This window comes from Anser brachyrhynchus (genome assembly GCF_964034855.1).
Source record: "Anser brachyrhynchus genome assembly, chromosome: 15".
Taxonomy (NCBI): Eukaryota; Metazoa; Chordata; class Aves; order Anseriformes; family Anatidae; genus Anser; species Anser brachyrhynchus.
The window spans coordinates 742,729-758,988 of record NC_137733.1 but is presented as its reverse complement, the minus strand read 5'-3'; the positions used below and the strand labels follow the sequence as shown (position 1 = coordinate 758,988).

Here is a 16,260-nt window from a genome sequence, read left to right as displayed (position 1 = left end):
TTTTTTTTTTCTTACACTGTGAATTAAGTCTTTAATCAATCTGTGTGAAAGCACCTGCTCCTTCTGGATTTCAGTACCCTTTGCAACATCTTGTATGTAACCCCAGCTGATAACATTATTAAAGCACCCATCTAAGTGCCTGGACTAGTTGTACTCAAAAGTGTTGCTCCTAGTAAGCAGTGGAAGATTCTGCGCATGCTATGTATGTGAAAAACAACTTTGAGAGGCCTAATTTGAGAAAGAGTAAAGGACTGTGTTTTAAAGGCTTATTAGTGCTTTTATCACTTCTGATCCTTGTCAGTTACCTTCAGCCAGCTATGCAAGTGCTATGTGCACATGTAGGTGCATTCCAGATTGCAGCTTTGAGACTATGTGATGATGATACTAAACAATTTACTGCATTCCAAACCCAAGGTAAGTGAGGCCAGCTGCTGTTTTTGTCTCTATGAACAACTGCAGGAACTACTTAAACTCAGCCAGTTCTAACTGTTCATCAGTACAACGTTATTCTTATGAATAATCAATAAAAATTGGGGAAGCATAAAAATGAGGAAGTCAACTATTTATCAACATTTCATAGTTAAGAACACTTATTTTGATGTTAGTATATTCTTATGCAAAGACAGCTGAAGGATTTTTTTTAATGTTACCTTTCACTAAATAATCACATTCCTGGTACTGTGTAGGGAAATATATGCCTCGCTGTTAAGCATTTTTTAATCAACAGACTTGCGATATAGAAAATAATTCAACAGATAAGGTACTTTTACACAACAGTATCTATAACACTTAAAGACTACTTTATGAATACCAGAGCTTTTCCCAACATGTAAACTAACTTCCAAGAAGGGACTCCTAAAGACACAAAGGGAGAATGTGAAACTGGTGAGCAGATACCAAGAAAGCTTCTTCTCTTTTAACAATGAGTACATAGATAAGGGAAAAATCAGCCAGCATGAAAATGATTAAGTGCTTTCCTTTGTATCTTTTTAGCCATCTTATTTTTGTCAAACCTCATGTGTGTTGGGGCACTTCCCTGGAAAAAGGTTAATTTCTCCAGAATGTATTGAACAGATGAGTTTCAGTTCTGGAGAAAAAGTTGTCAACATCTCTGCACAGGTTCAAAGCTCATACACTGCTTTCACAAAGTAGCCTATTTGTACTAATCTGAACTGGAAAAGATCTTTTGTCATCTTTTAAATGTATTCATGCTATGGTTCAAGGCTTCTGAGGAAACAATTCTGTTACCGGCTGAAAGATTTTTTTTATTTTTAAGTAACTGATATTCTCATATCCAATACCTTCTGATTTATTATAGTTTCTTGTCATTGTACTGAAGTGATTACTCTGGCCTCAGGTGTTTCTGGGTGAAAGGCTTTCCTTTTATACTATATGTCCTATTATGCTTTCTATTTTATTTATGCTTTATTATATTAATCATCATAACACTATCTCATTAACACCCCTTGTTTTCCCTAACATTGCTATCCAAATAGCTATTTTATTTTGGATGCTGAAGGGGTTCTTCCATCTTCAGGGCTGGTATCTACCACTCAAAAAAAGGCTCAAGCTGAAATGAAAAAGAGATGAAATCCAATTAAGTTTTTGGTAAGTACTTAAAGGATAGAAATTAACAACTGATACATAATACAAGTTGTTATGCTGAAGTACAAGAAATTTATGAAGGGAGAAATAGAACCATGTATATTTATGATGTTTTCAAGAGGTTGTGGAAAAATATTCTAGTGTTTTAGTTACAGCTTTGTCTAGATACACCAAACTGGAATAAAAATGTAAGGTTCTTTCTTCATATTTGATGATACATTCACAGTTAGGAGGAAAAGAAGAGCATTATTACTCAGGTTTAAGGGACCTGAATAAGGACTGTTAAGACTATTTCATCTATCTAATGGGATACCCTTGACAAGAAAGAAATTATTTTCTAAAAGAAAATAGTGCAGATATGTCTATTACTGACTGACATCATCTCTTCTGTTCTCATGACCTTAGATGGCTGTCTGTTACGATGCGTGACTAGCTGAGCCCTTAAATCTCTTTCACAATATCCAACCTAATTCTCCCTTACTGCAATCTGGTCTGTTACGCTTCCTTCTCTTTAGTGTGTTTACATATTTAAAGACTTAACTCATGTCTTCCCTCAGCTCTTCAATTTTTTTCCCCACAGAGAGAAACCATGTCCAAAAATAAATGTATGAAATAAGCTGAATAGATAATAGTTATTTCTTATCTTAAATGTGTTTCTTCATACATGCATCCCAGTGTATTCTACTTGTTTTAGTAGCATACTTTTGTTGTTGTTGTTAACTGAGCCTGTGATCCACAGTAATTCCAATCCCTTTTCTTAGAAATGGGATAATGTAAACTAGTAGCACTGACCGACTTCAGTCTTTTCGCTACCAAGCCATTCTAAAACTCTGTTTGACACAACATCAGCTGAAGGTTCAGGCTCACAATTTTAATAAAGTTTGTCTCCATATGTCACATTCATATGATGATGAGTTGTTTATATAAACTGTTAGAGCTAAAACCACTTACTGCCTACAAGATACTACCTAGATTGAAATTTCATGGCCATCTACTGTTTACACATAGAATAGACTCAATAAATAAGGCAAATAATGCCATGTGGCATTATTACTGCATATGGGAGTGTATGTATGTAATGCACTTATATGTATATTGAATGTTTGATTTCTAGGCTTGTATCTTATAGCTTACACAATTATCTACAAATATTTGATAGTCATTCCCTTTGATAGTGAGTAAAGATGCAGCAAACACTTGTAACTAGTTTTTAGCATACCACAAATATGCTTGTAGTCACCAAATTGCTCTCTTGAGGTGGTGGTCTGTTTACAAATGGAAAGGAGTAACATTGCATTGTGTATATAAAAAAAAAACACAAAAAAAAACAAAAAAAACCACCACCACCACCAAAACAAATCTTTATTTTCTCATTACCAAGCCCTAGCAAAGCATGAAGCATAGAAGTTAGAAATGAAACACTTGAATTTAAACTTTTATAAAAAATGTAATTGGCTCATCTGCATGGTTCTGTCACTTGCAGTAAATGTTCTCATTGCAGTCTTGTAAAAATATATCTTAAATTATTACTTGGGCAAATCTGGCAGTAATTAGTATGACAATAATGTGTGTGTTTCCTTCAATGTTCTCATTCAGTGCAAAGATAAAAGCATATAACAAATTTTGTAGAAGGCTTTGTCCTTTCATTCTGTTTTGCCTAAACTAAGGAATAATGTCACATGGGTGAATAAAAGAGCAAGTTTTGACCATGCATAAAGTCCATTACCATAAGTTTAGTTTATGGTAATTTCTATTAAGACAGTAGTATTGTTGACTAATCACATATTGCTCAAGTAGTACAAACTATCACTGTCAATATACCATTCTGTCACAATTAGTAGTCAATAAATAGCATAACTCAAAAAAGATGCTCCAATGGAGAGAGAGAGGTTAAAAAATGTAGGAATGACGTATGGTGCAAATTAGTGAATATACATAATACAGATTATGCCTAAATGTACAGGTGCTGTAATCCTTGTATGGTAAAGCGTTTCTGATTACTGCAGTTCTCTGGCACAGACTGCTGTTCTTTGGGTACATATATTGCAAAATAGTTAAGTTGAACTGGAATAGGATAATACTGAAACGGTAACTGTATGGTTGTATGGTGCAGTAACTACTGTAATGCAGTAACTCTGAAGAAAGTGAACAGGAAGGGACTAAACTTTCTTACTAACAGTATTTTTGGATTGTGGGCTTACACGGGTTTTTCTTTACTTAACAAGAATTCATTCCTTAAAATCCTGCGCTTATCAATAATTACCAAATAATACAGGTACAGTTAGCAAAACACATGACTCCAGTCACTTTTAGAGTACTAACTGTCCTAAATCTAGATTCTGCAGCAATGCACAATGAAATGTGCAATGACTGCAATGCCAAAATTTTCAAACTAGAATTACTGTTCTTTCAAGCTTTTCAGCTTGCTAACTTCAGATTCCCAGAAGATAGCTATCTAGATGACATCTGCATTAAAATACCTAATGATAATCTTGAAATTTTAGGGTAAATTTAAAGAGGATAGATCATTTCACTATAAGAGAATGAAAAGTACAAAAGTATGTCACTGAGTACATTCGGTATGTTTATATAATACTTATTACTGTTACTATGAATCCACATGCATTATTTAGACCAAAAAAAAAGGTTGAAATAAAATTAGTATCTGAGAATTGGAACCCCTGATGAAATTCCTTTATATACTACAAGTATCCCCTCTGCTTCCTTCTACAAAGCAATTTAGGAGGAAATAAGAAAGCCATTACAGTATGAATCAGATAGGTTACGCTGTGCTTCTGAGTAAGCAGCAGAAAAGATAGATAAGATAGAAAAGGCGCAAGAAGAATTAATCCTGGAATAGGACTATTTTTACTCACCCCACAGTCAGATTCATTAGTTTCATTTTCTTGTGTGATCTTGAATATCAGATATGAAAATATTGGAACAATGCAGTCAGAATATTCAGAATGAAAAGAAGGGACACTTACCACTGAGGAGGAATTTCCACAGGAACAAAATTTCGGTTGCACAAATGAACAAAAGCTGCTGCTAAACTGCAGGCAGCCTTCAACTTCTTTGATTCACACGTGTCATATATACACATGATGTAGAATTGTTCGGGGTCCACCTTTAACAGAAAGGGAGTTTGTTTACTTGTTTGGCGTACAGGGTACAAGCATACATCTGTTCTAGAGAGAGCGATCTGGCAATACACCTGGAAGTGAATTGAAAAGGAAATTTGGATTTTGGTCCCCTCCCCACAGCTCTCCCTTGTAAGGACTGTTCACAAATCTTTACTCTCATCCTGAATTTGAGGCTTTTATTTGTATTTCCAAATGCTAAACTACTATGCTGAAGGGTGCTGCAAAGTCGTGTCACTATTTTGTAGATCTCAAGGACACCACTCCATGTTTCTGCTGATACAATTTTTTCTTTTTTTTTTTTTTCCTCCTGTCTGGATTATTGTTCTAATTCTAAAGTTAATTAAACTTCTACAATTAAACTTCTATATCCTTGCAATAATTCTGTGTACTGTTCTAAAGTATGACATTTGAGTACTTGGGTAGTCCTTGGTTGACACAGTTATACTTACAACTTTGAAGCAGTTCCTGAGACAAGAATGTGCTTCTTCAAAAAACTCCTTACAGACTTTTTCCTTATCTGTAATTGGACAGGGCTTCACATTCTTCTGTGTGAGACTGCACTTGCTCACCTAGGAAAATAATATATATGTGTATATATATATATATATAAACATCAGCGTAGTAGTGTGAATTCTTCAGATTTACAATGTGAAGTGGGTTGAAGGAAGATATGGGCAGCTCACTACACTGCCCTGAATACATCCATTTTTCATTAAGATTGTGAAGCACCTTGTGCTCTTCATAAATGAAGAAAGTATTTGTCTCATAAATATTACAGATTACAGACATTGTTTCCTTTTTCTATTGATTTTGTTATTCACTAAAGGATTCTAGTGGGTGGCTGCTGACACAGTAAATAGTTGGCTTGTCTTAACTTTATTATATATGACAGATTTGAGTTGTGCTTTTACTAGATTTGTGGGGAGGGGGGAATCTTCATCTCCTCACTGGGTTACTCATACGTAATAAACAGCAAGAAGGCTTAAAACAAAAGAAAACAAATTAAGAAAAAAACATCACACCTGAAGTTCCTTACAAGAATGAGCATTTTTGGACAACAAAATGCGGATGGATTTTTGTTGTACATGGTTTAAATATGGTCCCAGTCAAAAGCTGATGATACTAAATATTAACAGAACTGCTAATGAACAGCATTTACTAACATTTCTTAAGATTTGTTTTGACCAAACACTTCTTAAGACTTGTAATCAAATCAGCAACTTATACATTTTTTAATCAGTAATTTCCATAGATGGCACATCTCTGAGTTTAGAAGTTCTTTAAGCAAACAAAGTCAATTGAAAAAAAGTTATAAACTGCCAGTTTAATCTCTCAGGTAACTCTCTTCCTGCAGGAGTCACACATTTGCAAAGTTAATTTACTAATCCCCTCATTTTGGACAGCCACTGGTCTTGTAACACAAGAACTTCATTGACTATCTGCAAGGCGGTGTTTGAGGTAGCTGTAGGAAAGCTCCTGGTAGTGAGTTTCCAGACTGTTTGTAGTGCAATGTGAGGTGACTCCAGGAATTCAGGGCAACTGACTGCTTTTTGCTTCAGGCTTAGATACTTGGTCAGATTTAACCCGATTCTTTTGCTTGCTTTCTGCATCACGTACAGTTATGCCAAAACTTCTGGTCAGGAAGGATTTTCTGCAAGCTCCATTTTATCAGCACATCTGCAAAAGCTGGCTATTTGAACTGGTTATTTCCACCATATCATCTCTTCTTACCTCTTTATAAAAGTTTATAAGACTTTGTATGAATTTCTGACTTGGCACATTTGTATTTCCGGCCATTCCTTTAATGATGTATGACACTAGTACATTATCGGCAAGTCAGTCCTTTTATTACATTTTTACTGAACGGGATATGACTGCAAACAGCACAGAGTTCAGCTAGAGTCATCTATAAATTTTTCTTGGCGGTACACAGCACTTCAAATATGCCATGGCCTACAAATAAAATGTACTAATCAATAGCATAAGCACAGCCTTTATGCCATCAGCCACTTAAAGAAGGTCATCCATGACTCCCCAGCTTGTTTATGACAGTAAGTTTCATTAGGTATTGTTGAACTAGAAGTAATAACCAATTAATAACTTCTCCGGGTACTTTTGCATTAGATAGTTGCATTTTTATGAATATGTTAGAAGTTAATCTTTGTAGCAGTTAAGAAAATCAAATCAACAGTCAGTCATGTCATGGTCCCACATGCACAGGCTGCAAACTTATTAGATATAACTAGCCAATAGCAGGGAAAAGTACAAGAGACTTGAAGCAATCATTTTTTTAACATAAAGTACTGAAATAAAGATGAGAATAGTAGTATTTCTGTGCCCAGAACTGGGACACTTTCTGGTGTCCTTTCCCTTGAAAGTAAACAGAATCAGAAAATCTTAATAGCAGTACGCTGTTGTTTTCTTTGTTTCTAGTAGATTCTCAAATTATGCATGAAGGGATTTAGAAGAACAGTCAGCATGGCTTTAGAGCGTATTAAGGCTAGGATTTTATTTTGGTCAGTTGTATTCACATGTGTACATGCACTTTTTCATATTTAGATTATTTTTAATCTGATGATACATTACATGAATTAAGGTTAAGTCTCTTTGACGCAAAGAGGTATAAAACTACTGGTAAAAGAGTAAAACTTATTTACTTAATGTTATAATTTCTTAAATAGAAAAAGTTCTTTCATGTAAGTTAATAACTGAAAGAGTAGCTGCTAACCCTCTGGAAAAAAAACTTAGCACTTAAATGGCACATGGGCAGAGAACAACTTTACCAGTTACTGGTTTCTAAAGTTTTGTTTCTTGATAAATGAGAATCAGGAACACCAAAAAATGATTAAGAGTCTCAGCATTGCCAGCGACAACATCCAGCTCTGGAGAAAACTTCAGACCCATCATGTAAGAGGGCTCCTGGTACAAACCATGGCCTTGTCTGGTACAAACCATGGCCTTGTGGTACTTACAGCAAACTTCAGTACCACCCAGCTCTGTACTCCACAGAGGTATTGCAAACAGGAAAACATCAAATATACTTGGTTGCAACATCAGTTTCTTCTTCTAACAGCAGAAGCAACCTCCATGTTTTACCTTACCATTTATGCCAGAAATGCTCAGTACCTATGCATTGGTTATTCTTGGATGGCTTTTAGCAAACGTGCAACTTTTGCCCCAGTTAAACACAGAAAAACAAAGTATCTAGGGTATGCTGCTGTTTTCTCTGTCTAGCTTCAGTTTATCTAGGTAAGACAAAACAGCATGTAAAATGTTGTCCTTTGTGCTCCAACACCATAGGTAATCTGCATTAAAAAAAACCCTTCAGCTCCTTACCTGCCAGCTCTGTGTGAATTCTTGCACATTATCAGTGAAGGAATGATTAGGAAGTATCCATTCATTTCCAGCTTCGTTATCATTGGTACCAAAAAGTCCAGCTGAAATACCTGGAATTAAATTGAAATGGTGTAAAAAGGTAGTTGTCACGAGTAGACACAGGAAAATTTCAGAAGCTCTCTCTGGGCTCTGATTATTCCACACAGCAGAGCTCAACTGCAATGCTGAAGAGTGTAAATATGCCCAAGCATCCATTATATATTTTTCCTCAAACTGCAATGGCATTTAATTTGTTAGGTGTTCATTTGCTTCTCCTGACCAGATAAAGACATCATGTTAATTCTCTGCTAATCTCAGCGGAGTGAGTTTTAGAATAGAGGCACATGGATAGGAATGTATTCCAACCGACACCCCCCCCTCCCCCCCCCCCCCGAATGTTAGGCCTGTTAGGCCTCCCTCTTGTGCTCTTACAGGTGTGACAAGATAAGCCTGCTATAGAACAGTGATTCTCAGACAGGTTTGAGATTGGGCTGACTGCATTACATCTAACTCCTATTGCTTGCTGCTCTATTGTTCTGAAATAGTGTAACCTGGGTAAACACTTGCTGTCCTTACTGGAGGGACATATATAGTGCTTTATTTGATAATAACTGGGAATGCTGAATGCCATTTCCTGGGCTTGTATAAATGAATGGGGAAAAGCAAAGGAAAGACAACCCCCGTACAGGTGAGGATACTCCAGAGGTACAGAAAAATACAGCTGACAAGCTGAATGATTGATACTCACCATGGTGCCATCCAGCCAGAGTGACAGTACAGAGATCATACTGAAAGTCACAAGAGACAGAAACTCCTTTGTGATCAGATATTTCTATTTTGTTGGTTTCTTTCCTTGAATCAGTGGCATTCTTTTCAAGGGATTGATCCAGTCCTTGGCAGTTCTCTACCACAGATACCTTAGACATCTGTTTTAAAGTGAAAATGCAATTTCAAATATGCCACAATGGAAGTCCAATGAAAGGCATGCTCAGACTGTGTTTGCAGGTTAGGTGGCGTCAATTTTGCTCAGCTCAGAGTGAGGGAATAAGAATTGGGTTGCGTTAATCTTCTGAGAGAGCAGGAAAGCATAAAGCCTCCCACGTATACTGAGGCTGTGGGCCCAGTTTGTCCGTCAGACCTCTTTAACTGCTATTCCCTTAGACCAGGTAAGAGAAAAGCTGAAAAGTTCACCAAACCTCTCTCATTCTAAATACCAAGACAGAAAAGAGGCAGCCCCTGAGTTAAAAGTGGTTTTGGTTTGGGGAGTTATTTCCTGATTAATGATCAGTGCACTTCCTGGCAGTTATGTCCAAGAAATGTTCTGATCTATGTTTGGAGCTTTAATACTTGGGCAGGGGTGGAAGATAATATCTGGTCTAGAAAGGAACAATGTTTGACTGTGCCCTCCTACCTTCAGTCTTGGATAGATATTGATCACGCTCTGGTTCATCTCCACATACAGTGATCGTGAATCACCGATTTCCTCATTTAGTATTATAGTGAAAGTATTGTGAAGAAAATCCTTGGCAAGAAGCACACTGCATTTTGTTGCCAAATCATAAATTTTTCCATCAAAAGTCATAAGGTGCCTGTTACCCATTAACATAGCATGATCTAGATAAAGATATTTCAGAAGAAATGTCAGTGAATTGTCCACAGAGCAGCAAGTGCTGCTACTTGCATATTGCAACATGACCAGCTTCTCACTGGTTTACTCGTAAAAGAATTTTCCAAGCTATTAGTACATTTTAATTAGTCAAAAGTTGCTCTGCATCAAAAATTCATCCAGGAAAGAAAATGATCTAATGATTTATTTTTCATTATAAAGCCACGTGAGTGCCCTTAAGTGTAGGCAAATATGAGTTAGGATTCAAAGCTCACCTTGATTTACAGTCATGCTACTTGATAATCATAGTTATAGTGCCCCCTTCCCCCCCCACATACACATTCCTATACAGGAAAGAGCAAGAATATTAACTGTATCAAAAAATACCCTGCCAAAACAGAGTATCAAACACAGTTGCAGTCCAGAAGCACTCCTGATACATTACTTAGACTCCTTGGTCACTAAGACCCACTCTTAGTGCCCTTCATTGTGTCTGCTTACTGGAAGGAAGCCATTGAAGATGTCTTTCTGGAAGATCCATTATCTACAAGGGACAGTTGGGACTGTTAATGCAGTCTTTTAGTATTTAGCAGTGCTTTTCAGGCAATACTGCTGCTCAAGATCTGGTAGCACTGTTTTTTCATCCTAGAGTCAGCAGAAGTGATGTTACCAGATTCAGAGTATGGATAAAGCCTCCACAAGAAGGCCCAGGGTCAAAAGGTATGACTGCATTTACTGCATTCAGCTCTGGGGCCCCCAGCACAAGAAGGATATGGTGATACTGGAACAAGCCCAGAAGAGGGCCATGAAGACCACCGAGGGGCTGGAGCACCTCTCCTGCGCAGACAGGCTGAGAGAGCTGGGGTTCAGCCTGGAGAAGGCTCTTGGGAGACCTTATAGTGGCTTCCAGTACCTGAAGGGGGCTACAGGAAATCTGGGGAGGGACTCTTTGTCAGGGGTTGCAGTGAGAGGACAAGGGGTAATGCTTTTAAATTAAGAAAGGGTAGACATAGATTGAATTGATATTGATTTCTTCCTAGATATTAGAAAGAAATTCTTTACTACAAGGGTGGTGAGGCACAGGTTGTCCAGAGAAGCTGTAAGATGTCCCATCCCTGGAATTGTTCAAGGCCAGGCAGGATGGGGCTTTGGGCAACCTCATCTAGTGGGAAGTGTCCCTGCCCATGGCAGGGGAGTTGGAATTAGATGATGTTCCAAGCCAAACCATTCTATGACTTTATGACTAGCATTGAACTGGAGAATCAAATCACAAGAGCATATAGATAAGACTGTATCAGGGAGTGTAGTGAAAGGTATAATGGCTTTAAACTAAAAGAGGGTACATTTAAATTAGGTATCAAGAAGAACTTTACTATTAGGGTGGTGAGGCACTGGAACAGGTTACCCAGAGAAGTTGTGGTGCCCCATCCCTGGTGGTGTTCAAGGCCAGGCTGGATGGGGCTTTGGGCAACCTGGTCTGGTGGGAGGGGTCACTGCAGGTGTGTTGGAATTAGCTGATCTTTAAGGTCTCTTCCAACCCAAACCAGTCTATGATTCTAAGACAGATTAACGCCACCTGTTGATTTATAGTCTCAACAGTAGGAAATGTGAAGAGTTTCAAGATTTGCATGACTGTTAAGTAGAGGAGCATTTCTTGCGTGACAGCTTTAGCCTCAATGTGAATATCATACATACAATCACTGTTTTACAAAAAATACTATATATAAAGAAGTTTAAAGGCAAATTATAAATTAGAGACCATCTCTATGTAAACCACTATTCCAGATAGGATCTGTAGACTAGAATGAATTGGAAATTGACCCAGCTAAAAAACAAAAGCATCACTTTGAAAGGGCTTACGTTCAAAGGGACTCTCCATCATCCTTCGTTTGAATCTGTAATACTCTGCAACCACGTTGATGTTGTAGAGGTCTTTGAGAGGCCTCATTAGCTTTTCTTCAATGAGATAATTAGTAATATTTGCCAGATCCAGGGAGCAGTATGCTTTAGGAAGTACTGGCAGTTTCACTGCCACTGAACAGTTCCTGCAGAATACAAGCAAAACAACATGTGCTCCTTAACTGCTAAACTGATGAAATGCAGTTGCTATGTTAGAAATGTGGAAGTGAAATATTCATAAGAACTGTAGTCTGGTTAGAATAGCAAAACAAAGATGTACAATTGCTAAGACCAACAAAAAAACATGCCATATAAGGCCAAGTTATCATAGCTATTGCTATTTTGTTTGCTGCTGAGTAGTTTCTTTTGAAATGCACACTTTCCTAGTAGACAGCAAACATGAACATCATGATATGATGTGCCCACAGCAAAGAATGGCCAGGTTGCTATCTTCAGCCTGAAGCATATAAGCTAATATGAAGATTAACTACACATATATCCATTTAGAATGGTACCCAGCAGCAGAAGTCCTCCAAAAAAACAATTACCTGGCTGAAAAACTGTAAAGGTTGAGTAAGGGCTTCCGAATCTTGCTCACAGCTCTAGAAACCATGGCCTCTGCCCACCTGAGCATCTGCTGTGTGGTCTATTGGAGAGCCAGAAAAGGAGATTACAAAACTCTTCTGTACGGCTTTAGTGCAGGGTCAGTACTTGATAATGAGTTTTAAAGCAACAATCAGTGAAATTGCACTTTAACCTCTCTTGCATTTATCACTTGCCTGACAGCACTTTTTCATTTAGTGGTTAGTATCCAGAAGACAGCCTTCAGTCATTCCAGCAACAAATAGTGGACAGAAATATATATCTTTCCTAAAAGAACATTACTTACTGTATACCAATACTTCACAGAGTTAATGTGCTACAGGGGCTTACAAAGGGATTGATATCTTTCTTAATATAAATTTTTGTCATGATATGTCCTTTATCATTTCAACTACAGGAGCCCAAACCTGTTTGTTTGTACACTGTTAGTTGGAATCACAATCCCTCCTCTCTGCACAGAAAATGAAAAAGCTACATGAATGGCAGCAGTTCACTGCTGTTGATTTGAACCAAACCAGTAAAGCAAATCCTTCTCCTATTGTCCTACTGAAGCACTACTGTCAAAGCAAGTTAGATATTTCAGGAACAGTACATTAGCTGTGCATAAGCTTGTTATGTGGAAAGATAACCACACAATTTCCATAAAAACATTTTTTGCGTATCCACAGTTCAAAGCTAAGACTTAAATTTGTAAGCCTTTTCCTTCAAAACATTAAAAATTAAGAAATTAATTATACCAACCATATCCAAGCCTGTTTTAACAGTCCTTAATGCCATCTGGATTGGCTCCATTAGCCAAACATCTTTTATAATCCTGGGCAAAAATGCCTGGACTTTTTTCAGGTACTCTTCTGTCTTCTCCTGCCAAACTTCATCCAGTGGCTTCAAGGTTACATCATAGTAGGCATCTTTCAAAGTTGCTAATGGGTCTGAAGCAAACATTACATGAAACAATCCTTAAATAACATGTTACAAAGTGATTACCAAGAGCGATTTGGTTTTTAATTTTAAATCCTTGCAGCTTCAAACATAAGTGAAGGAGGGACACAGAAAACAGGAAAAGGCAGCTTTATCTTCAAGGCAGTTAGGCATATTTCACATCTGTGTGTGTGTGGACACCGTATCATGAAAAACTGAAGTGGGCATTTAGCTATAACCCTGTTCCACTTATACATCTTATATTAGGTTTATCAACTAAATCCTGTTTTTGAGTGGAAAGAGTCTAGTGTCAGATGTTTCAAAACGAGATGTTACTCTTATTTTGAAAACTGAAGGTTCTCACAGATAATTATGGCTGACCATGTTTCTCAATGGTTTCAACATGGGCAATAATCCAGAAATACTGGCTACTGGATAGACTTGAAAACAACAGGTCAAGTGAAATCTGATTAGTACAAGCATTCAAAACTCAAGGATGGATATGAACAGCCCTTTGGGAGGGAATGCTTGCCAGGGAACCATTAGTATAACTGCTTCAGCTTAAGGAATTAGGTCTCTGTTCTCATCTGACTGAACCCAGACTCTTACAACCAAGAGAATGCTTCTTCAGTGATTTCATTAGAAGGATGGCCACACTGGGGTTACTTAGAGCTGATTGTATCAAGGCTCCTTCTCTGTAATATGTAAGAGCAAAGGTCACTACTTTTGCTAGATCAAAATAGAAACATTTGTGCAGTTCAGCATCTTTTATACTCCTCCCCCCCCTACCCCCCTGCACTGTCATTGCCATGTGCAGTTTTTCTCCTTGCTTTGCGTGGTTTTACTTACTTTGCAATTCATTCTGCATTTGCTGGACAGCGTCTTGAATTTTATTCAGGTAAAGCGGGAGCTTGCTTCTTAGTATCTGCTTGATTCCACTTTGCTTCCAGACTTGGGTGAAAGCTCTACCCACACAGTGGAGGAATCCTGCTATCTTTTGTGAGGCTATTGAAGGCCAGCCAGCTGCTTCAGACAGAAAATCAATTTGCTGCACCTGGAGTGGTTCCCAATAAAGAAGAAATATCAAAATACACAGTGATCACAAGCAAAGCTTTAACTCCATTCCAAGGCAATTCTGAACTTCTCAATGTTAGGTGCAGAGATATAAGGTCTTGACCAAGAAATGTTCTTTTTGCCAATGTATGAATTGCAGTTTAGCACCTGATTAGCCATTTAAATGTTTAAGCAAACCAAAACAACTGTATACAACCTAATGATTTTTTATTAACGTTGAATGAACATTTCATGATACTTTCACAAATGCTGTGGAGGTACTTACTGATCTCCTGAGTCTCCAGATATATCCATCAAGCTTCTTTATCTTCTCAATCAGTCTGGCTTTGAGAATGCTCCCAATTTCATTAATTTTGTCCTATGAGAAGATGAACAAAAACTTTGAATTTATGATTTAGAAATGCTTGTACTGGGTCTAAATCACTTAAATTTTGTAATAGTTTCAACACCAGCAAAAATCCACAGTGTCCTCTGATTTATCAGGGTGAAATGACTTTTGTGTTATTCAATGGTTAGAAATGGAATCAGAAGAGTCTAAGGATGAAAAACCGTAAAGCCTCCTCCAAGCAGTAGGTATGTGAAACCCTATTAGAATTCTAATCCCAGTTTTGTAACCAATGTGCTGAGCAGCCATGGCAAATTAGTGTTGTTCTCACTTTACTTATCCTTTTCACAGAATAGACCTTTTAAGAGAGGGTACTATATTTTCTATGTTTTCTAGGTGTAGCTGAACTATTTAATTCTCAACGTGGTATCTTTTCACACCAAATTGTAAAATAATATTATTACAAATTAAAAATTTAAACCAATATTCCCCTGGTTACTCACTAAAACCCACAACTGAAGCCTGCCTAGAAGATGCTACAACTGACAAGATTAAACACTATTCTGGAAAAGCCACACCACGATTAACTGCCACTGAAGGTTCTTACCTCAGCCTTAAGAATTAGATCCCCACATCCATGAGTCAGAAAATTTAAGCTTTCATTAACAGCTGTTAGAGTAATTTGTCCCATGTTTTCTTGCCTTTCACCATTAATGTTGAGATAGCTATTAATGGCAGCCATCTGTTGCCCATCAGTACAAGCACTGACTTCCATTCCTTCTTCCAGATCCCCTTGGAAAATTAAAAGGGAGCACTTCATTTATGGGAACAACACTGACAGACATTGTTTCAAAGACAGCTTTTTAATTACTTAGCTGATAAATCAGTATCTGAGTGTTAGGTATTCATGGGCAAAAAAAAACCATGAGAAAATTAGATCAGCATCAACATTTGATTTTCTCCTCTGTGGCTTGTAAATGCTTTAGAAGTACAGATTTGCTACTGCAAAGAAAGCAATTAATTACTATAAACCAAAATAATCCTCTCAGACAGTGATTCACAGGCTTTTTTCTACTTTAGTCTTCCACTATCCTTTGTTGCTGAAATTTAAAAGTGATAAATTAAAGATTATCAGTCAACTACCTGTCACACACGTAAGTTGTTTCTGCCCAAGTACTAATAAACAGAAACAGCTGGTGAGGTGTGCACAGAATCTGTGTATAGAAACTTGAGCTGAATTATTTCTACAAACTTGTGACCTCAACAATCCATAAACTAATGGTCTTCATCGCAAATGGATCACAGCACTTACAAGTGAGGACATGACCATGAGAGAAATTCCATTGCAGAAGTATGTGAACAGAAGTGTGTGAAGGCAAATCCATAACAGAAACTAGGACTGGGATAGTCAACAAAACGAGTCTGAGGCAACTGTCATACCACCAAATCTGCCTGGTTTGCACATAAATAAATCTAATACAGTCCAAAAGGTGGATGAGTCACAACAGGAAGCACTTGCAGCAGGTCTCATTTCACCTAATTTCAGTCATCCGAAAGCCAAGCACAGTCTGAGATAGCCCTGTTTCCTCTCCCTGGTCAGTCAGAACTAATGATTTCTGACTGGAAGACCTGCAGAGAGTGATTTCATACATCTGTTTCAGCATGGGGTTGAGCCAGCCTCTTAAAGGTGCCTCTCTCTTTACATTCACCAA

The 16,260-nt window shown here is 37.6% G+C and overlaps 1 protein-coding gene across 1 annotated transcript in view; it reads right to left on the bottom strand.

Moving 5' to 3' along the window:
* LOC308178380 (uncharacterized protein) overlaps positions 1–16,260 on the bottom strand; it is a 105,922-nt gene continuing 89,662 nt past the window's right edge. Inside the window, exons 62-73 of the mRNA XM_080556924.1 lie at positions 15,156–15,340; positions 14,489–14,581; positions 13,999–14,203; positions 12,973–13,160; positions 12,177–12,274; positions 11,590–11,774; positions 9,535–9,737; positions 8,872–9,049; positions 8,085–8,194; positions 5,198–5,317; positions 4,593–4,732; positions 1–1,570 (exon numbers count right to left, since the gene is read on the bottom strand). Coding sequence (XP_080413050.1) covers positions 1,534–1,570; positions 4,593–4,732; positions 5,198–5,317; positions 8,085–8,194; positions 8,872–9,049; positions 9,535–9,737; positions 11,590–11,774; positions 12,177–12,274; positions 12,973–13,160; positions 13,999–14,203; positions 14,489–14,581; positions 15,156–15,340 — 1,742 coding nt within the window. The 3' untranslated portion in view covers positions 1–1,533. The remainder of the gene's footprint in view (positions 1,571–4,592; positions 4,733–5,197; positions 5,318–8,084; positions 8,195–8,871; positions 9,050–9,534; positions 9,738–11,589; positions 11,775–12,176; positions 12,275–12,972; positions 13,161–13,998; positions 14,204–14,488; positions 14,582–15,155; positions 15,341–16,260) is intronic.